General features: G+C 34.3%; 1 protein-coding gene across 1 annotated transcript; it reads right to left on the minus strand.

The window, feature by feature from the left end:
* Positions 1-203: 203 nt before the first annotated feature.
* FBXO47 (F-box protein 47) lies at positions 204-23,420 on the minus strand. Its single transcript, XM_081271283.1, has 10 exons — positions 23,145-23,420; positions 19,297-19,502; positions 14,731-14,807; positions 12,649-12,726; positions 10,714-10,822; positions 5,533-5,709; positions 4,451-4,597; positions 3,298-3,440; positions 1,573-1,732; positions 204-782 (listed from the first exon to the last, which is right to left on the minus strand). Exons 2-10 carry the CDS (start codon positions 19,475-19,477, stop codon positions 670-672), a joined length of 1,185 nt encoding a protein of 394 aa, XP_081127409.1. The 5' UTR covers positions 19,478-19,502; positions 23,145-23,420; the 3' UTR covers positions 204-669.
* Positions 23,421-23,742: the final 322 nt, after the last annotated feature.

Genomic DNA, 23,742 nt, shown 5'->3' on the forward strand with positions numbered 1-23,742 from the left:
TAAAGAAGGAAATATATATGTATATGGTATGCCTGTACATATAGACATATATAATATGTATGTGTGTGTGTGTATATATATATATATATATATATATATATATACACAACATACTTCTTTTGTTCTTTATCTGTTACTCCATATAAAATATGAATGAAATATATTATTCTTTGTAATCATATGCCAAGAAGTAATAAGGAATATGATTTATATTCTGCACATTCTTAAATACCATATTGCAAATCTTCACAAAACATTCTAGGCTGTATCTACACAACCTAAGCAAAGTGAACAGATACTATTGTTTAGTGAATTTGGGTCTGTTCTAACTATAAAACAGAATTTTCTCTTTTTTCAAAGATCCACACAAACAGAATGGACTGACAGTTAACCTTCTATTTTGGTTTGGTGTTGAATTTAACAAAACTTGGAGTCTGAGGCAGAGCTTATTTTCCAGAGAAATCACAGCATATTCTTGGGTTTGCCTGTTGTTTTTATATTAATAATTGTGTGAGCAATTGCTGCTAAAATCCTATGCAGCTTTTGAATTCCTAGGTTCCTTAGATGATAAAAAGCCCCATAGATGCTATTCTTCAGGTGTGGAAAAGTAGTACTCTTCTAAGTGTTAATTCAGCGATGTATTCTCTAAATGCAAGGTTTTCTGAGTATTTAGGGAGAGAGTGTATTCATGGTCAAATATAAGACCTCCTTATGGAAGTTAGCCTGAGCATGTACAAGATGGAACAAATTCAAAAAGCCTCTGTCGTCTTCATCACGATCTCCTATATGTCATACACAGGAACAGACAGTAGGGAAAAGAAAATGTCAGTTAAAAATTTAAAAATATGATTTAGAAATATAAGATGTTCCAATTGTTCCTAATAATATTTAAAGAAAAGACTTTCTGTTATTGACCTTTAATAAGTCGGACATTAATCACTGAAATAATATAATTATATAAGAACACTGGATTAGAAATCAGAGAAAAAGAATGCTGGTCCATGCTTTATTATTTCTAACTTTATGACCTGTGCAAGTCAGGTTATTTCTCAAAGCCTTATTTTTCTTATCTGTAAAAGAGGATTAATTATCATGTTGGCCACCTAATAAAATATAAAATGATATTATCAAAAACTATACAAACATGAGATATTATGAGGATAATGATAGTTGGTAAATGAGCAAATTAAAATTTTTGTTGTGTAGCATAATTGAAATTTGGTTCCTTTCAGAGCAGACTCTTCAACTTCATGTTCTCTATTGAAACCATTAGCAGATTTTTGAAGTGACAAAAGCTAGGAACTAGGGTTGGGGTTGTGGCTCAGCGGTAGAGCGCCTGCCTAGCATGCATGAGGTACTGGGCTCAATCCTCAGTACCACATAAAAATAAACAAAATAAAGGCATCCTGTCCATCTACAACTACAAAAAAAAATTAAAAAAAAAGCTAGGAACTAAAGATATCTCACAAATGAACAATAAAATGTCTGCTCCTTCTATTGTTAATTTAGAAATAATGGTCTACACAGAAATAGTTCTGTCTTAAGTAGAGACTTTTACTCACTCCTACTTACCAGACATGATTGACTGCAGCATTTCCATTGTAACACAGGCAAATGCATTTGCCACACTCTGCAGGAAGTTATTTCTTTCCACCAGAGTGCTAAAGACTTTACAGACTTTTTGCATCATTTTAACTGCCCAATCCATGCAGTATAGTTCTTTCTCACACACCTGATTTAGACATAAAAGTATTATTGTAAATCTTCATGTGAAGAAAGAATTTGAAAATGGTACTGACAATGATAGTATGATTTAACATAATGTATTACATATGATACCCCATTGATTTTATAAAAAGGAAATGCTTGTATCTTTAATACTCTTTGCTTTCAAATGGTGCAATTTTAGTGGAAATAAAATATGAAATAAATAAAAGCCTGGTTCAAGATTATCAGAATATTATTCACTAATACAAGAATTAATGTTGAAAATAGTTATTATATAATAAAATATAAGACTTCTGCTCATTCAATCATTCTGTAAGCATTTATAGAATACCATTAAGAACTGGAGGGGCTGGGATTGTGGCTCAGCGGTAGAGGACTCCCCTAGCATGGGCGGGACCCAGGTTTAATCCTCAGGACCACATAAAAATTAAAAAAGGCATTGTGTTATGTCCATCTACACCTAAAAAAAAAGAAAAGAAAAAAAGAAAAAGAAAAAAGAAAGAAAGAAAAGAAAAAGAAAAAAAAAAGAACTGGAGATACAAAGATAAGCTATAAAAACATGGTTTGAAGCTGGGGATACAGCTCAGTGATAGATCCTTGCCTGGCATGTATAAGGTGCTGGATTTGATTGTCGGCACCATGGGTTTAAAAAAAAAAAGGCATGGCTTTATTTGCAGGGAATACAATGAAGACAATAGAGAATTTCAGTAGGCAAAGCACTGTGGTATCAATTTTCCATCTTGAGAGTCCTAAAGAACACTTATTTGTTTGTTTGTTTGGTACTGGGACTGAACTCAGAAGTGCTTTACTACTGAATTACATCCCCAACTCTTTATTTATTTTTATTTTTTAGTTGTAGATGACACAATACCTTTATTTTATTTATTTATTTTTTCATGTGGTGTTGAGGATGGAAGCCAGTGCCTCACACTTGCTAGGTAAACACTGTACTGCTGAGCCACAACACCAGCCGCTGCCCCCCCCCAAAACCCTTTTTATTTTTTAATTGAGACAGGTTCTTGCTAAATTGCTTTAGGGCTTTGCTAAATTGCCTAGGCTGGCCTCAAACTTGAGGTCTTCCTGCCTCAAATTGCTGGGATTATAGGCATGGGCCACTGTGCCTGGCTATTTCTACATGATTTAAAAGATACATATTTAAAGACTACATGTTCCTAGGTAAAACTGAAAAGTAAGAATTAATTTATTTATTGATCTGTTGTATGTAGATTGAACCCAGGATCTTAGTGAATGCTAGGCAAGCAATCTACTACTAAACTACATCCCCAGAACTTTTCATTTTATTTTGAGACAGGGTCACCAAGGATGGCCTCAAACTTTTGATCCTGCTGTCTCAGCCTCCCCAGTAGCTGGAATTGCAGGCATGTGCCACTAAGTCTGGCTTTATTTTATCTTTTTTGTTTTTTCATTTTTGCAGTGCCAGGAATCAAACCCAGGAACTCTTTAAGTATGCTAGCAAGTGCTCCACCATTAAACTACATCCTCAGCCGCTCTGGTAAATCAATTATAATGTTAAACAACTTGCTAGAGAAAAACTTATTTTTTACTTACCAAAGCCAAAAAGACAATGAGCCTTGCCAGTTCAATGGCCCGTCCATTCACAGCTTTACTAGCCATGAAAGTGAAACAGATGTTGTTTCCACTTAGGATTAGGAGACGTGCATTATTCTCTAGAAGCCACTCCCGAGGAACCACTTTTATTAGAGGAAGAATGGTTATTTAATGAGAAATTACACAATAGCTATATTAAACATCTTTAAATACATGCAATATTACATTGCCTTATTGGAAATACAATTAGTACCAAGGGAACACATAGGAAAAAATGTTTAAGTTTTTCAATTATAGCATTCAACCAGAGCAGAGATTATTGCCAAGCCATGGTAGCTTGTACAAATGTAGAAGTAATGTAGTCAAAGTAATTATCCTACATATATGAGAGGCAAAGTGAACTAATCTTATATAAGGAAGAATCCTAGTAAACTTTAACATCTAAAACATTATGCAGGAATGAGAAAAATTATTTTCACCTCTCCTATACCAGTAGGAGAGGGTTTTCTTCTTACATAACCTAGAAAGATGTTCCTAAGAACTCACAAAATGGGAATAAGAGAGATAATTAAAATATAAATCCTTCAAATAATAATATATTTATAAAATTGGCAATTGAAAGAAAATTTATTAAATGTATTCTTTTCAAACATTATGCCAAACTCTTCAAATATTTTAGAGCAATCAGTGGTTTCTAATAAGGATTGAATTTGTTACCTGTAGAATTTTCCTTACAATTTTTTTTTCCAGTACTGGGGATTGAACCCAGGGATACTCTACCACTAAGCCACACCCCCAGCTCTTTTTATTTTATTATTTTTAGTTGTCAATGGACCTTTATTTAATTTATTTATATGTACAGTGAGAATAAAACCCAGTGCCTCACACATGCTAGGCAAGCGCTCTACCATTGAGCTACAATCCCAGGCCCCGTTTTTATTTTATTTTGAAATAGGGTCTCATTAAGTTTCTGAGGCTCACCACGGACCTACGATTCTCTTACCTTAGCCTCCTTGGTTACTGGGATTATGGGTGTGCACCACCCTACCTGGCTTTTCTTACAGTTTTATAATAATATTCTAACACTACATTTCTATTACTGTACTTAATACAGTCATAATATTACTGTATATTAGTAAATGAATATTTGTACCTGACAGTTCATCTACAAGACTGATAACATCATCTGCTGTCCACTCTTTGGTGCCTGTATCATACAGTAATTTAATGGCATCAGCCAAACCTTTCAGACTGGATTCATCTGTAGGTCCTTCTATCATTTTCTGCCAAACCACCTGTCCTGAATTGAAACAGAAACTAGGCTATGATAGAATAATTGGTTTTGTGATACAGATTTCATGGATTGTTTAAAAAGGAAAGTGGATTGCCTAATGAGATCCCATCATTTATATAAGATACTTTCATAATAAAAGGCCAATTCTGATAATAATATAAATTTGAATGTTTCTTACTAATGTGATGAAACATAGCAACAAGATAGCCAGATAAAGTAAAGGTAGTTTCATCAGCAGAATAGTGCTTTTAGTTCAAAGATGATGTTACCTCATTACAGAAATTGGAATAAGCAATTTACTGAAATAAAACAAAACCCACTGATACTCTTCCTCAAAAGAACATGCTATATTTGAGAATCATTTAAACATATATAACAAAACAGTAATTAAATTTTTTATTATATCTATGTCCAGTTTTCTTTGTGGAGTACACATAACAAAATTTTAATCTCAGATTAACTCCCTGCTGCTTCTCAACATATTTTAGTTTCCTCCTGATATAAGTCAATGTGGACTAAATAAATGCATGATAATTTTAATATTACTCCAAGAAAAATTTAGGCAAAAATCTTGCAAGTCATATTATGCACCTGAAATTAAATAAGCATCAATTCTGCCACTACTTTGCTTCTTAGTAATACTATTAGACACTCCAGCAGCAAACATAACCTTGGGTTAAGATAATGTTTAAAACTGGAAAACAGCTATTTCACATAAATCCAGGGATGATAAAAATACATTTGTTAATGTTCTTCAGCAGAACAATTTCTGTCTTGACGCTTAAGCTAAGCACAAGTTAATGTAGTATATACATCTATGAAATCATGAAATAGTTTAATCATTAGGAGTGGTGGAATTGAACAGGTAAAAAAGATTGGCTTCACAAAGCAAAAGCAATTAATCAGTTATATAACATACATTCTGAAAAATCAGTGCTCACCATCCTGAGAAGATGTTGGCCCAAAGATGATATACAGTAATCTTGCCTGATTCACCATTGGCCATGGTTTTAATATTCGTGTCAACCAAAAAGCAGAATCACTTCGATGTGTCCAATGATCAAGGAGGACATTTCTACAGAATAGTCTGATCCTTAATTCTAATTTTCGGGCACTTCCTATAAAGCAAAAGAATTATAAACCATTTTTCTAGAAAGGTGGATTGCATATTGGGTAGTGATCACTGCAACACATTAACCATTGTGGGTCATAGTGACCAGTGATCATAAACTGGGTTTCTTCTTTTTTTTGATACTGGGGATTGAACTAAGAGACACTTGACCACTATTTTGAATTTAAGAGACAGGGTCCCACTGAGTTGCTTCGTGCCTCACTTTTGCTGAGGTTTTTTTTTGAACTCACAATCCTCCTGCCTCAGTGTTCTAAACTGCTGGGATTACAAACATGCGCCACATAAACTGGGTTTCTAAAAAAGAATTACCAATAGATTATCTGTTTTTTTTTTTCAGTTGCAGATGGACAAAATACCTTTATTTTATTTGTTTACTTTTATGTTATATGGTGCTGAGGATCAAACCTAGTACATTACACATGCTAGGAAAGCGCTCTACCATTGAGCTACAACCCCAGCTCGTTATCTGTTAAGATGCCCTAACTTTGTAGTTTGACTTTCTTCTTACCCTTATCTTCTTGATTTATTTTCTCTTTATTTTGTTCTTTTTTTTTTTTTTTTTTTTTTTTTGTACTGGGGATTAAACCTAGGGGCACTTTACCCTGAGCTATATCCCCAGTGCTTTTATTTTTTGAGACAGGGTCTTAATAAATTGCTGAGGCTGGCCTTGAACTTGCAATCTTCCTGCCTTGGCTCCCAAGTAGTTGGAATAGAGGAGAGTGTGTGCCACTCTCCTCACCTCATTGTTTCTTTTCCTCTTGTTTATTGAAATATAATTCATATACCATACATTCTGTTATTTAAAGTGTACAGTTTTGGGGCTAGAGATTTGGCTCAGTGGTATAGTGTTTGCCTAATATGTATGAGGTGCTAGGTTCAATCTCCACTGGTACCAAATAAATAAACTGTACAATTTGGGCTGGGGGTATAGTTCAATGGTGGAGCATGTGCTTAGCATGCATGAAGCTCTGGGTTCAATCTTGAGCACCCAAAACTAAAATGAAGTGTACAAATTAACGGCTTTTAAAATGGTGTTATTAATTTAAAAAAACTGTGGTATTTATAAAATTTGCCATTTTATTTATTTATTTATGGTATCAGGGATACTTTACCACTGAGATACATCACCAATTTTTTTTTTTTTTTTGAGACAGTCTTGTTGAATTGTTTATGGCCTCATTAAGTTGTTGAGGCTAGTCTTGAACTTGTGATCATCCTGTTCCAGCGTCCCTAGTTGCTGGCATTACAGATGTGTGCCACTGTTCCTGGCTTTTTAAACCTTTTTAATTATTTTTTTATTTTTAGGTGTAGATGGACACAACACAATGCCTTTATTTTTATGTGGTGCTGAGGATCAAACTCAGGTCCCACCAGTGCTAGGTGAGTGCTCTACCGCTGAGCCATAATACCAGCACCTTAAACCATTTTTAAGTGTACAATCCAGGGGCATTAATTCCATTAACAATTTTGTTCAACCATAAACATTGTCTACGTCCAAAACTTTTTCATTATTCCAAATACAAACTCTGCAGCCGTTAAGCAATAACTTCCAGTTCCTCCCTTTCCCCAGTTCCTGGTAATCGCTAATCTACTTTCTGTCTCTGTGTATTTGCCTGTTCTAAGTATCTCATGTAAGTAGATTCATATAATATTTATCTCTTTGTTCCTGACCTCTTTTACTTAGTATAATGTTTTCAGTTTATCTATGTTGGATGAAAGCTGAGAATGAAGCTTTGCGAGGAAAAAAAAAGTTCATCTATGTTGTAGCATACTCACATTTTGTTTATTTGTCTATTGATAGACACTTGGGTTTTGGGGTTGTTTTTACCTTTTGGCTATTATGAAAAATTATGAAATGAACATTAGCATACAAGTATTTGTCTAAGTGCCTGCTCTCAGTTTCATTACATATATATCTAGGAGTGGAATTGCTGGGTCATATAGTAATTTTATGTTTAGTTTTTTGAGGGGCAGCCAAAGTGTTTTCAGAAGTTATACCATTTTACATTTTACATCATTTATATTTTACTTACTTGGAGATAAGACAAATGTAAATAGAAAGTCTAGGGTTGGAGATGTAGCTCATTGACAGAATATTTGCCTAGCATTCAGGAGGCTCTGGACTAGATCTGAAACACAGCAAAAAGTCTAATAATCTAAGACAATACATAAGTACCTCCTGATGTGTTAAGTCAAATGTAAGTTACAAGTTTAGAGGAGAGAGATTACTATAGGCCTTCAGAGATCACAAAATGCTGGGTGGGAGGCTGTCAGGTGAACTGAATCTTAGAAGGAGTCAGGTGAATAGACTCTATTTTATTTATTGGGAGTCCTGGAGATTGAATTCAGGGGTGCTCTACCATTGAGTTACATCCCCAGTCTTTTTTATTTTATTTTTTTATATTGATACAGGGTCATGCTAAGGTGCTCATATGGCCTTGAATTTGCAATCTTCCTGCCTTAGCCTCCCGAGTTGGGATTATAGGTATGTGCCACTGTGCCCAGTTTAAGTACTGATTCTTAAAGGATGAGAAGGAGAGATGGTATTTCAGGAAAATGAGACAGAATGAATAAAAGGTAGTGAGACAGAATTGTGTAAAAGGTGTCTAAAACACAGTGAGTAGAGAAAGCAATATGCCTAGGTCAAACTGATATAAAGTGTAGTGGACAATAACTTTGAAAAAGTAGGCTGGGAACAAAATGTGAGGACTAGTATAAATTATATGGATTTTATTTTGAAAACATCAAAGAGCTAATGAGGGTTTTTGATCAGAGAAGAACATGATAAATTAATTTTATTATTGATTTATTGGACTTTTAAAAAATATTATTTAAATTGTAAATGTATCTTTAATTTTATTTATTTATTTATATGCAGTGCTGAGTATTGAACCCAGGGCCTCACACATGCCAGGCAAGTGCTCTATCACTGAGCCACAACTCCAGCCCCAATTCATCAGACTTTTAAATCTGCCTTTTTTTTTTAAAGAGAGAGAGAGAGAGAGAATTTTTTAATATTTTTTTTTTTTTAGTTTTCGGCGGACACAACATCTTTGTTTGTATGTGGTGCTGAGGATCGAACCCGGGCCGCACGCATGCCAGTCGAGCGCGCTATCACTTGAGCCACATCCCCAGCCCCTTAAATCTGCCTTTTTGATTCATAATTTGTTTTACAGTAAAACATTTCAAGCTGCTAGAAAAGCAGAGGTACTATAACAAACACTGTGTACAAATCACCAAGCTTTGCCAAAATTTTCTTTTTTCTATTTGCTTCAGATATTTTAAAATAAATAAAATATTACAGATGTTAGAGATTCAATGCCCTTCCTCTTTTTCCCTAGAAGTAAGTAATTACCCATCTTGAATTTGGTTTTTGCCCTGTTAGGGTTTTCCAGAGAAACAACCAACAAGAGAGACATCATATACATAAACTATGCAAGTATGTGCGGCAGGAGAGGGAGAAATAGAGGGAGAGAGAAAATATGAAGTTGATTTTCTTTAAAGAATTGACTTATGACTATAGAGGTTGGCAAGTTTGAAATCTGCAGGGTAGATTGGCATGCTAGAGACCCAGGGAAGAGTTGCACTAGGGGTCCAAAGGCAGTCTTGTGGTAGGATTCCTTGCATCGGAAGATCTTTTCCTATAAAGGCTTTCAACTAATTGGATGGTGTCCCCCCACCTTATGGAGGGAAATATGCTTTATTTAAAGTTTACTGATTTAAATGTCCAGCTCATCTAAAAATATGTTCACAGAAAATCCTATAATAATGTTTAACCAAATATGTGAGTACGGGCTGAGGTTATGGGCTCAGTGGTAGAGTGCTTGCCTAGCATGTGTGAAGCACTGGGTTCGATCCTCAGAACTACATAAAATAAACAAAATAAAGGTATTATATCTATCTACAACTAAATTTTAAAAATTAAAAAAAATATGTGGGTACCATGATCTAGCTAAGTTGAAAACCAGAATTAATCATCATACCTCCCAACTATGTTTTTCTACATTTTTATATATGTGTGTATATAAATGATATAATAGTTAAGATATCATTTGGTAATCTTTTTTCTCAAATTATGTTTTAAAATTATCCATATTAATATATATGGCTCTAATTATTCATTTTAAATAATTAATGGCTTTAATTGTGTGAATACAGCACAATTCGTTTTTTTCCATCCTCCTCATGATAGGCTTTTAGGTTGTTCGGAGGATTTCATGGTTACAAATAATGCTGCAATAATCATTCTTTTTTTTTTTTTTTTTTTTTTTTTGGTACAAGGGATTGAACCCAGGCATTTAACCATGAGCCATATCCCCAGACCCCTCTTTTTTTTGGTAGTTGTAGATGGACAGCATGCCTTTATTTTATTTGTTTATTTTTATGTGGTGCTGAGGATCGATATTTCATGTGATGTTGATCACTTCCTTAGATTTATTTCTCCTTTTACTGTGTATGAGTGTATGTATATAAATATGTATTCATTAGTACTGGGGACTGAACCCAGGAGTGCCCTACCACTGAGCTACATCCGTAGCCCTTCTTTTTTTTTTAATTTTAGACAGGGTCTCACTAAGTTTCCCAGGATAACCTTGAATTTGCAATCCTCCTGCCTCAGCCCCCCCAAATTGTTGGGATTATAGGTGTGTACCCCATGCCTGGATCCAAAAGTTAATTAATTAATTAATTAATTAATATATAATGGTACTAGGCATTGAACCCAGGGGTACTTTACCACTGAGCTGTATCTCCAGCCATTTTTATTGTTTTATTTTGAGATAGGGTCTTACTAAGTTTCTTAGGGTCTCATTAAATTGCTGAGGCGGGCCTTAAAGTTGCAGTTCTCCTGCCTTAATCTTCAGTGTCATTGGAATTACAGATGTGCACCACTGTACCTGGCTCCATAATTTATTTTTAAACACTTTTGAACTCTTCTTTTTTTTCCACCTTAATTTCTGTATAACATCATCTGTAAATTGTAGTTCTTTACCTGGTTTGCTACAGACAACAGTCTGCATCTTGCGGGAGAGATTAGTCAACTCACATAAGAAGTTATAGACACGATGGCACTCAAGTTCATCCCAACCTGCTGTTAAGGTCTGAAGAAAATAAAATAAACATTTCATGTGTTCAGACCACCAAATCAAAACACAAGTCACTGCCCCTTTATGAGCATAAGTGATTTTAACACATGATTAAGATGATCTATAATTTTTATTCACTATGGAGCTATTCAAATCAGTGAGAAATTTATATAATCTAAACCAAAATTGCTGTAAAATCCAGTTTGGAAAGGAAGTATCTTTTCAGAGAACTCTTAAATGGAAAATAATGGCTGAAACCCTAGAACACAGCTTTAGACACTTGACTCAGTTATATTGTGTCTTGGTCTTAAGATTACGGTAGAACCCTTTGGCTTCCCCCAGCGGTCATTTATGACAATGCTTACAAATGATAGTGATTTAAATATGACAATTTTGAGCATTTTTTATGATTTTTGGATTTGAATAACCAAAAAAACTTTTATTTGTATTTCTGAGTATACTAAAAGGCATAGACATATATGAAAAGGAGATTCAAGCCGTATACAACTATAATTAGATTTCAAAAGGTTAACTAATCACATAAATTCATCTTAAAATAATTGGATTTCAGTAGTTTAAAAATTAATCTTCAGTCCCTAGCATTAATCATCATCATCATCATCATCATCATCATCATCTCTGGAAGGAAAGAAACTGGTAACAGTGATTACTTTTGATGAAGGGAAGTCAATAAACTTGGGACAGACCTTATGGGGGACAAGCTTTTTACTGTATATATTTTATACCTTTTGACAAGCTTTTTACTGTATATACCTTTTGAATTTATGCTACCTATTCCAAAAAAACCAAAAGACCAAAATTTCTGAATAAAAGGAACACTCTAACTTGAAAGAAGGCTAGTAGGAGGCCCTGGAATCTGGATGTGTATGGGTTGGTGGCTGGCAGGACAGGATACAGCACCAGATTCTCTTGGGTGCAGTGCCTACTTCTTAAGGTTGTTGTTAGTTTTAAATCAAATAATACATGTAAACTGTTTATAACAGTGTCTGGAACATTGTAAGGGCTTAATTAATACTACTTATTATTTTTATCTTTGCTTATAATAAAAGATTAGTAAAAAATGTTCTTGAAATTTTATAATTTTTTTGGGAGGGGGACCAGGGATTGAACTCAGACACACTTAACCACGGAGCCACATCGCCAGCCTTTTAAAAATTTTTATCTGAGACAGGGTCTTGCTAAGTTGCTTAGTGCCTTGCTAAATTGCTGAGGCTGGTTTTGAACTTGTGATCCTCCTGCTTCAGCCTCCCAAGCTGCTGGGATTACATATGTGCACCACCACACCCAGCTCTACAGCTGATTTCTAAAATCACAACTTAAATAACTAGTCCAAGAGTTTAAACTTACTATAAACATAAACACATGCACATACATACTACCCTATGATATTTCTTTCTTTTTTTTTTAACAATTGGCTAGACACCTAGAGGACATTGTTATAGAGTAAGTGAATGTTAAACATTTGTCACTACTTAGAAACTTAAGAAGAAAATCTGAGATGGAAACACACTATAAGATTAATACATTCTTGGGCTGGGATTGTAGCTCAGCGGTAGAGCACTTGTCTAGCACGTGCAAGGTCCTGGGTTCGATCCTCAGCACCACATAAAAATAAATAAACAAAATTAAGGTATTGTGTCCAACTACTTCTAATAAATAAATATTTAAAAAGATTAATACATTCTCAAATCTTTTCAGTTTTATTTTGCTCTCTTTAAGATTATTGTAAATTCTATTAACTGATGAAAGGACAGATTCCATGCTCTACTTGTTAACAGTTCAAGAAAGCATTCCATTTCTTCTTTCATTTAAAAATGTACCTGTAAAAACATGCCATAACATGGTAATCCTAAACATTGCATAGGAGCTGCACAGCCATTGAATTTTAAACAGGAAACCTGTAAAGAGAACAATTATTAATTCTTTTTTCATTGGATCTGTACAATGACTTAACATTCAAATATAACAGCAATAAGCAAGTTTTTTTTCAGTACATATTCGGATGAGCACTGTGTTAGTTACAAAGGAAGTATGAAACAGTCTCTTCCCTCAAGGAGCTCACAATTTATTTAGAAGAATAAGGTATACACGTGTGAAATTACTATAATTCAGGTTAGACTATGTATAAATGTTTAAATGACTGAATAAATACTACATTGGACAATATGAAAAGAAGGAAAAGATAGATTTAGTAATGATCAAAAAAGCTTATGAGGGGCTGGGAATGTGGCTCAAGCGGTAGCGCGCTCGCCTTGCATGCGTGCGGCCCAGGTTCCATCCTCAGCACCACATACCAACAAAGATGTTGTGTCCGCCGAGAACTAAAAAATAAATATTAAAAATTCTCTCTCTCTCTCTAAAAAAAAAAAAAAAAAAAAAAAGCTTATGAAAGACACATGTAAAATAAGCAATGTCTTAAAGCAGGGCTCAGATATAAATAAATGGAAAGTAATGGTAAAAGACAAAATTGTATGGAGGTAGAAACAATGTTTATTTGGTAAGAAAGATCTGACCAATTTAATTAGATTCGATTAGAGAAAGAAAGGTTGTATTGGTGGGAGAAGCGTAAATTGAATAGCTACTGAAAGATTTTTTTTTTTTTTTTTTGGTGGAGGTACTGGGGATGAACCCAAGAACACCGTACTACAGTTATATTCCCAGTCCTTTTTATTTTTTGTTCTGAGACAGGGTCTCACTAAATTACTGAGGCTGGCCTAGAACTTGCAATCTCCTATCTCATCCTCCAAGTTACTGAGATTACAGGCATGTACCACCATGCCTGACTCACTGAAAGATTTTCAAACAAAAAAGTTATCTTGATGAATATGATGCTTTAGGGGAAAAAAAAAGAACAAACAATCACAACCTTGAATTGGTACACAGAACAGTTTGGGGAGTGATGAAATATATGGCAGAAAGATCATTTGGGATTCTGCTGCAATAATACAGACCAGAACTCAATGTAAATACTTCATGGAAAACAGTCAGAGCATGAGAATAGTTTGCATCTTATTGAGCACATAACTGAACCATCAAAATGTATGTTTGGATTGTATTGTAAAATTCAAAAGTCCTGTATAGAGATTATGCCCAAATGCATTGATGTACATTTCCAAGTTTATTATCATAAGAGGTTTGTCATATTATATATTAAAAATACTTCCCTGTTTTTTGCATATTTTAAAAATAAGATGCAACATCAGAAATTAATTTATTAAAAAAAACTATCACTTTAAAACTTCCTCAGAAATCCTATGTGAGGTAAAAATGCTTCATACTATACTGTTTTATTCTATATATAAATACCCATGATAATGTTTAATTTATAAATTAGGCATAGTAAAAAAACCCAGCAAAAATAACAAATACAACAATTATAATAATGTACCATAATAAAACTGCCAACATCATTACTCCTGCACTTTGGGGGCCATTACCAAGTGAAAAAATTATTTGTATACAAGCATTATGATACCATAACAGTACAACTCTTAAGTGATTAATGGGTGATAATATATATAGCATGGCTACATTGGACAAAGGCATGATTTACAACCCAGGTGGGACAGATCATACTGACAAGAGTTTTCATCATTCTCCTCAGAATGGTTCATGATGTAAAAGTTATGAATTGTTTACTTCTGGAATTTGCTATCTAATACTCTCAGACTGCAGGTCTGGGATTATGTGTGCAGCACATTAACTGAAATTATGGATAAGGGGATGACTATATTATACTTTATTTATACTCTGGTAGACTATTAGATTATCACTGATCAAATTTTTAGTACTAATTCATGAGTTGTTATTAACTATAGATTTAAAAGGAGAATAAAACATTAGTAATAAAATATTTTTACTAGAAATTAAGACTATGAACTAATTCAGAAGTATGATCTTACTTCTGAGAGTATCTTGTGAATGTACTTTAATCTTTCCTTGGTGGGTAGCAGCAATGTGCATCTTTTAAATAGTAGACCTGAGAAAGTAAAGAGACACAAGAAAAAAATGACAACAATGCAATTAATTTAAGCATATCAATACTACAGTACAATGTTTTCCTGAAAGTCAAGTAAAGCATATCACAGTGAACTAGGATACAAGTTTTACAGGAACACTGGGGAGGAAGGGCACAAAACATTTATACTACATAGCTTCTGATGTCCATCTAGGAGGCCTTGGCAAAACATCCTGCAAAAAGTTGTAAAATTTGTTGGGCGTAGTGGTGCATGCCTGTAATCTCAGCTATTTGGGAGGCTGAGGTAGGAGTATCACAAGTTTGAGGCCAGCCTCAGCAACTTAGCAAGACCCTGTCTCAAAAGGAAACAAACAAAATGGGCTGGGGATGTGACTCCGTGGTAGAGCACCCCTGGGTTCAATCCCAGTACTGAAAAAAAAAAAGTTGTGAAATTCACATTAAAGTATTTAGATTTACAAAGATACAATAATAAGAAATAAATATACATTAGGAAAACTTTGTCTTTATTCCATAGAAAACAGATTCCAGTCTCTCTTGAAATTAACTTCCCATTCACAAAGGAAAATATTTTAAGAACTGTTAATATAAACATGAAAAGAATGGGAAAAGAGATTTGGTTCTTTTTTCTTTTTTCTTTTTTTTTTTTCAGTTCTTTGGTTCTTTTTTCCAAATACAAAAATTTAAAGTCATAAATACTTAAAATTTCAAAGGTTAGAAGTCATTTTTGCTCACAGAAAGTATCCATTTGTATTAAATATCTATCTCTTCTTTCAAAGATATCCTTTTATGGAGTTTATATGTTAGGAATGTGTAAGATTTTGTGATCAGACATTTAAAAAAAGAAAAGGAAAAAAAAACCTTCAATTTCCCTCAGTAAGATGTAACTTGAACTACAGTGACATGAAGTATATGATTTATTTTGCCTAAGTATTCTTTTTTCCTAAAATGGCAAGATACTGTTAACATTCTTGTGAGGTCAAATGTCCTCAAACTGAAAAATAAGATACATGGTAGAAAAATATATACCTAAATTTCATGACTTTCTTCAATTTTTTTTTACTTTCTTCAAATCTCCTCTGCATTTACTATTTTCCATAATATAATAATTATATAATTCTGAAGAATCTATAGGAATCTAATTTATTTTTGGAAGTTGCTGTGTTTGGGTAACATATGAGCAGAACTGAGTTTTAAATATACATGCCCTTTTTTCCCCAGTGCCAGGGACTGAACACAGAGCCACGCACTTGCAAAGCAATTTATACCCCCAGCTCCTAGCCTCATTTTTGTATACAAAAAAGACATTTTCAGAGTTTGATTTTAGGTTGAGATCTTTTCCTTTCCTTTTTAGCATTTGGTCTCATGCAATATCATAGCAGAGAAATTTGTAAGTTCTAATTGTATGCTGGTTGCCTTTTCTAATGTAAAACTCCTTTTTTTTTTTTTTTTTTTTTTTTTTTTGATACGGGGCACTTGATCACTGAGCCACATCCCCAGCCCTATTTTTTGTATTTTGTTTAGAGACATGGTCTCACAGAGTTGCTTAGTGCCTCGCTTTTTGCTGAGGCTAGCTTTGAACTCCTGCCTCAGCTTCCTAGGTGGCTGGAATTACATGTGTGCCCACTATGCCCAGGTAAAACTCCTATTTTTATGGGTTGTAATTTACCATAAAACCCGTTATTGGATGATTTTTTTGTAAACCATAGGTTCTCTGCTATATTGTTTCAAGACCAACTTCTCTAAGTTTTTCCCATTAAAATAGTCATATGTAATGTTTTTTCCACATTGGCAACCTTGCTCTGCTTTGTGTGGGGAAAAAAAAAAAAGCAAATTAAAATTTATAATCTTCAGGTCTGGGGTTGTAGCTCAGTGGTAGAGTGCTTGTCTTGCATGTATGAGGCACTGGGTTTGATCTTCAGCACCACATAAAAATAAATCAATAAAATAAAGGTATTGTGTCTATCTATAACTGAAAATAAATAAATAAAAAAGAAAGGACTATTTAAAAAGTTTATAATTTTCAAAAGTACAGGATTCTGAAAATGTTATTTTAATGTCTGAAAATAAGAACAGATCAGATAGGAAGGAAATGTGAGAAAACGGTGTGTACATCAAACATTTACCTAAAGAATCAATCATAAACTAGGTATCTGCATCAAAATTAAATGGAAGCCTGAATCATTATATGAATGAAACCATTAAAAAAAAAACTAGGGGCTGGGGATGTGGATCAAGTGGTAGTGCGCTCGCCTGGCATGCATGGGGTGCTGGGTTCGATCCTCAGCACCACATAAAAATAAAGATGTTGTGTCCACTGAAAACTAAAATATAAATATTAAAAAATTCTCTCTCTCTCTCTCTCTAGAAAAAAAAAACCTATTATGATCAATACAAACTGGGTGCAGTAGCCCATCCTATAATTCCAGTGACTGAGACTGAGGCAGGAGGATCACCAGTTCAAGGCTAGCCTTAGCAATTTTGCAAGGCCCTAAACAACTTAGCACAGTGATAAAATGCTGGATTAAATTCCCAATACCTAACCCCGCAAAACAATACATATTTGTATTTTTAAGAGCAATGATCCATATAATTTTCTTTTTCTTTTTTGCTGTGCTCAGGATGGAAGCCAGGGTCTTATCCATACTATGTAAGCACTTATTACTGAGCTACATCCCTAGGCCCATATAATTCCCATGCAATTGTCTTAATACTTTGCTCATTTGCTTAAACAACTGAGACTTGATCCGGAAAAAACAAATTCTGACTGAAACCAAAGGACAAGCTCTATTATTCAACTAATAATGTTTGAAAAAATATACATATATTTACAATGATAAGAGGCAAAACATAATTGCCGTTATTCGGTTACAGGATTTACTAAACTGAGTCATAAATACTGAAACCAACAATATTGTATTCATATTGTATACCTTTCATTTGGTCTTATTAAATATACTCATCAAATATACTTTGATGTATTTACATACCTATATAGTCTTCTTTTATTATCTTAAAGTAGGCATCCTTGGACTACTAAAAAGAAACATTTGCTCAACTTATTATTATTATTATTATTATGCCTTTATTTAAATCTCAACATCGCCATGCTTTCGTTGATTCTAAAGTAGTTTCGTAGTTAAATAGGTATCAGTAGTCAAGTCAGAATTAGGATTTTATTTTAGCACTCTAGGGAGCATGAAATAAATGAATGGGGTAAAATATAAAAATGGTTATATGGACTGGGGTGGTAGCTCAGTGGTAGAGCACTTGCCTAGCATGTGTTAGGCCCTAGGTTCGATCCTTAGCACCACATAAAAATAAATAGAAATAAAGGTATTAATAAAGGTATTGTGCCCATCTACAACTAAAAAATTTTAAAAAATGATTAGCTATCAAGTGAAGAAAGACTATATACAATTTCCTTTGACAAGATCAGTTTCATTATAGAATAATGATTTATTAGTAAATGTGCAGAGTGCTTAAAAAAGAAAAAAAAACATAGTTCTGATTAAGAGAATAAGTGACCTCTCAAGATGATGTGCTTACATTTATATTTTTAAGGACTATATTATAATAGAAATGGAAAAGAGGTGTAAGGATCCTCAGGAAGTAAAGCATAGAAAACATATCAAGTTCCTAAACTGGTAAACCACCTACACAATAAGCATAGGTGATATTGTATCCACATGAAATCACAAGGACTGACACTTTACATTAAAGTGCATTTTCTTATCTTTAAAGATAAATGTAAGGGACTGTTAAAGGAAAGTCCTCATATTGAAGAGTTAAAAACACCATATTACTAGGTACATTTTAGGAAATATTCCATATCCCACTAGCCTTATAGAAGTATATAATAAAATCATCTTATTGTTTAATTCTTTACTTGTTGCAATTTTCATTTCTTAAATTACCTAGAGATCTGTAGTGCTCCAGTATAGCAGAGTCTTGTTTCCTACCAGGCAGCTCAAGGTTATGAAAGTCCTGTAGTAAAAGTCTTTTGCTTCCTGATGCAGTCGAAATATAATTAATAATGTGCTGGCTGACTGTTTTAGACACCATACTTAGCATGCTGACATCCTTCACTATCAAAAGAAATATATATATATATTTATGTATAAATGGCTTAAATACAATAACATCACTCAGTACAGTCTATTAACTTATAAGTTAACTAAATAATAAAAATAATAAACCTACAAGGAAATATCTTAAAATTGTTTTAAATCCAGTTCTCAATGATTATAAACTTGTTGAGATATAACAATCAACCTACTACATTATTAAGTTAGAGGTATGCTTTAAAGAGTTTGAGCACTGAGCTTTCTCATTCTATCCCTAAGGACCTAATACTGATTAAATTTTGAAAACAAACTTAATATGAATGCTATTAACATTTTAGCAGAGCCTGAGATGATAAACTAGTTCTTAGGAAAAATTAAAATATTCTAGTGTTTTATGTAGTCTACTCATAGTAACCAATCCTCACCTGACAAATATCTTAAGATTATTTGGAATATTTCCAATGGCAAGGCTTTAAAATTTCCAAGCGTTGATAAGGGCTGAGAATCTGAATCAAGGGTGTTGGAAAAATAGCTGGACCGACGATTACTACGTCTATATTTCTGATTGGGAATCAAAGTGAAACTGGTATTTATTCTAGATGCCATCTTTTTCTTATCGCATGAATTTATCCTGGTTAGAAAAACAAAGTACAAGAGACAAAGAAGAAAGGAAGTTAAGACAATGAAGAGTTTTTTGTTGTTGTTGTTGTTGTTGTTGTTGTTTTCCATTGCTGGGGATGGAATCCAGGTCCTGGTACATGCTAGGCAAGTGCTGGACCACTGAGTCACATCCTCAGATCTGTTGTTTTTTTAAATGAAAGGTTCCACGTTTTGATAGGCAATAGCTATCTTTTTACATTTACACAAATTTTATTATGATGTCTAATTTATGGAGTTTTTACCGTAGAGTCTATTTAGCATAATTTGAAAAAAAAAGTAAACCGTTTACCTCTTGATCAAATATTCTAGATAAAGAATATTAGTACGAAAAAACGCATGTCTTTAAAAGAAAAGAAAACTGCAAAATAGGAAAAAATGTGTAAAAGACTTAATGTCTCCCCCCCCCCCATGGGGAATTTAACCAGAAGTATTCTACCTCTGAGCTAGATCCCATTCTTTTTTATTTATTTATAATATTTTTTCTTTATACATGGAAAAAAATATCTTTATTTTGTTTATTTATTTTTAAGTGGTGCTGAGGATCTAACCCAGTGCCTCACATGTGCAAGGCATAGCACTTCACCACTGAGCCACAACCATAGCCCTCCTTTTTATTTATTTATTTATTTATTTTTTAATTTTAATATTTATTTTTTAGTTATCGGCGGACACAACATCTTTGTTGGTATGTGGTGCTGAGGATCGAACCCGGGCCGCACGCATGCCAGGCGAGCGCGCTACCACTTGAGCCACATCCCCAGCCCAACCTCCTTTTTATTTTTGAGTAGCAACTTGATAAGTTGCCAAGTGAGCCTTGAATTTGAGATCCTCCTGCTATCACCTGAGTAACTGGGATTACAAGTATGAGTTACCTCAATCAGTATGAGTTTTGATATATCTTTTTTTTTTTTTTCTTTTCTTTTTGTGTGCTAGGGATTGAATCTAGGGCCTTGTGCATGCAAGGCAAGCACTCTATCAACTGAGCTATATCCCCAGTCAGTTGATATACATAAGAAGGAATATTATGACAGGGAAAAAAAAGGGAAAAAGAAAGGAAAAAATATTTAAAAATTAATAAAAAAATCATAAGACACCATGTACAGCCAGAGGAATGAGAAGTTATGCTCCATTTGTATACAATATGTCAAAATGCATTCTACTGTAAAATAAATTAATTAACCAATTTTAAAAAAATAAAATAAATCATAAGATACATTTAATACCTATCAGGGATGGTGGTATAGCTCAGTGGTAAGCACTTGCCTTGCATGTGTGAAGTCCTAAGCTTACTCCCCAGCACCATACAAACAAAAACAAAAACAAAATCCCATAATATCCATCAATCTGTACTTTCCTTTTACAATCTTTATATTCTAAAAAATTGAAGCATTAGGGCTGTAGCTCAGTGGTAGAGCACTTGCCTAGCATGTGTGAGGCACTGGGTTCGATCCTCAGTACCACATTAAAAAAATATATTAAAAAAATAAAGCATTAATATAGCTTTAAAATTTTGTAGTAACACTTAAGAAATTTGGAAATGAGTACTGACATGTTCTTTTGTTAAAAACAATAAAAACAAACAAACAAAAAAGAGACTTTAAGTTTAGAATTATTTAAATGTACTAGTCAAAAACAAAAAAGAAAAAAAATAAACAAAATTAATGTACTAGCTCTAACAGATTAAATAGGTGGTAATGCTATTATTAATTATGTGCAGTAAAATATATACATAAACAATGAAATTAAAGTTTTATAAAACTAGTAAAGCTAGGATGAATAGATGAATAATAATAATTCTTCCCTTGGGTCCACTTTTTCTTTCTTTCTTAACTTTTTGCCTAGAGCCTTATGCTTGCTAGGCAAGCACTCTACCACTAAACTACATCCCCAGTCCATTGGTTCATATATATATAGAGAGATAAAACTAGAATTTAGCAATATAAGACTCATTGTTTCTAAAGTAACAATAAGGTATTTCATCAAAGAGTTACAAACATGTCCGACCAAAATGCATTTTCTACTTTCTGTATAAAGTCGCTAAAATCACATTGTTACTTAACCATCTTAAAAGGTTACATTTCATCTAATATCAATTCAAAACTAATTATACAGGGGCTGGGGTTGTAGCTCAATGGCAGATTGTCTGCCTAGAATGTGTGAGGCACTGGGTTCAATCCTTAACACTGCATAAAAATAAAATAAAGGCATGCTGTCTATATACAACTACACACACACACACACACACACACAAAGAAAAAAAACAAAAACAAAAAACTAGTTATATATTTGAAAACTGAGCATATTTAGTGCTAAGTAAAAAGCATAATCTGAACTCCTTTACAACTATACCATAAAGCTTTGCTTCAGCATTCAGTGAACATTAAATTAGTAGGTGTTTTAAAATAGTCATTAAAAACTATACAAATAACCTGTCAAAACATTGACAAAATATAGGGTTTTTAATATTTTTTAAAGTTGCAGATGAATGACACTTTTATTTCATTTATTTATTTTTTATATGGTGCTGAAGATCAAACCCAGTGTCTCTCACACGTGCTAGGCGAGCGCCCTACAGCTGAGCCACAACCCCAGCCCAAAATACAGGTTTTAAACAATTAAATTCACTTATAAACACTTGGTATTTACATAATTCTGGAATTTTGTACATATATGTATGTCTATATATATATACACAAAACATACATATACACATTTATTTATAACCAAAAAGTGGGATAACTATTCATACTACTTTGTACTCTTGCTTTTTTCAATGAATTCTTTTTCCAAGTCAATAAATACACTTCTACAGATTTTAATGGCTGCATGTAATTCTACCAAGTGGAAGAGCCCTAACTTATTTAATACACAAGATTGTTTTGAACTTTTCACAGTAGGCATTTGAAAGCATTTTCGTTGTAATAAAATATAAATCTGACCCAAGATTTGTCCTGTTTGGGCAATTGTATTAAGTGAGACTCGGGTGGTGCTTGTGGGGCTTTTCAAGGACGCACTTACCCCCAGGGTACTTTGGTGTCAACCACTAAGGATAAAAAAGGGGCCCGAATTATTTTGAAATTGAAGACTCTTACAATTCCTTATTTTCCTCTCATACCTGGATGTTTTTAATTTTTATTTATTTTTGTTGTTTTGGGGGGGAGGATACGCAGGCTTTTTTTGAAATTCCTAAAGCTATCATTCCAAACTTTTTTTCTGGTTTCTTCTCATCCTCCAGAGAACGAGATTCACAGACCAAAATGGTGCTTAGATGGTATTTCAATGCCCCTGTTCCATCCCAGTAATTTTGACTCTGTGGGAGGGTTTTGAAAGTCTATTGGGGAAACCTCCCCTCCCCCCCCCCCCCGCCATATAATAAACATCAAACAGCAAATCCTGGGGATTTAACATAACCAAACCCTGTGAAGAGACCCATCCCGGATGCTCGCATATTAGCCCAAAACATCTCCAAAGAGGCAAACTGGGGTGACCTTAACAGAGAAAGTGGCCAACAGGAGACTCCAATCACATGGTGATGCACCTTTTACCCCCTTCGGTCCATGAAAAGATGAAACTATTTCCACAAGAAAGTACTGGGGAGAAAACCCCTTTTTACCACAGATTTCGACAGTTTTCCGGCCAAGGAATCACAGGAAAGTGGGAGTTAGTCGCTTTGTCCCACCATCCTCAAATTTCGTAATGTTTAAAAAGAAAATATCTCCTCAGGGCTTTCCCGCGGGGAAGACCGAGGGTCCGACTCCCGTCGGCTCTGGAGCTGCGTTCCCGCCTCCTAGGCGCCCCCGTGGCCTCAAGAACATTTTAGAATCCTCCCAGGAGCCCCAGCGGGAGGGAAGGCCCGCCCCCTCATGAATAGCAAGGAAAGTGGGCTCTGTAGTGCCTGCCCCCTTCCTCATGAATAACTGAGATCCCTCCCAGGAGTCCCCGCGGGAGGGAGGCCCCGCCCCCTCATGAATAGTAAGAAGGACTCCCATGATGCTCTGCCTCATGAGTAATTACCGAGGGAAAGGTACCTGGAGCCCCAGCCCAGGCCACCCTTGGGTCCTCGCTGAAGACCGAAGTGCTGGAGCCGTTACCCTCTCGGGGAGGGGAGGGTGCAAACCAAGAGCCAGTCCTGGCCAGCCACCCTTCTCCACTTTTATTTCCCTGCACTTACTTTTGAGCCATTTATTTATTTATTTATTTTTATTCCCTCC

This window comes from Spermophilus citellus, assembly GCF_964194105.1.
Source record: "Spermophilus citellus genome assembly, chromosome: 17".
Classification (NCBI taxonomy): domain Eukaryota; kingdom Metazoa; phylum Chordata; class Mammalia; order Rodentia; family Sciuridae; genus Spermophilus; species Spermophilus citellus.

Coding starts and splice junctions, on each gene's coding strand:
- FBXO47 (XM_081271283.1), bottom strand. CDS start 19,477: ATGGCATCTAGAATAAATACCAGTTTCACTTTGATTCCCAATCAGAAA. Junction 5,710..10,713: donor TGTTGTCTGTAGCAAACCAG/GTAAAGAACTAC, acceptor TTTGCTTTATAG/GAAGTGCCCGAAAATTAGAA. Junction 3,441..4,450: donor TCTTGTAGATGAACTGTCAG/GTACAAATATTC, acceptor CTCTAATAAAAG/TGGTTCCTCGGGAGTGGCTT.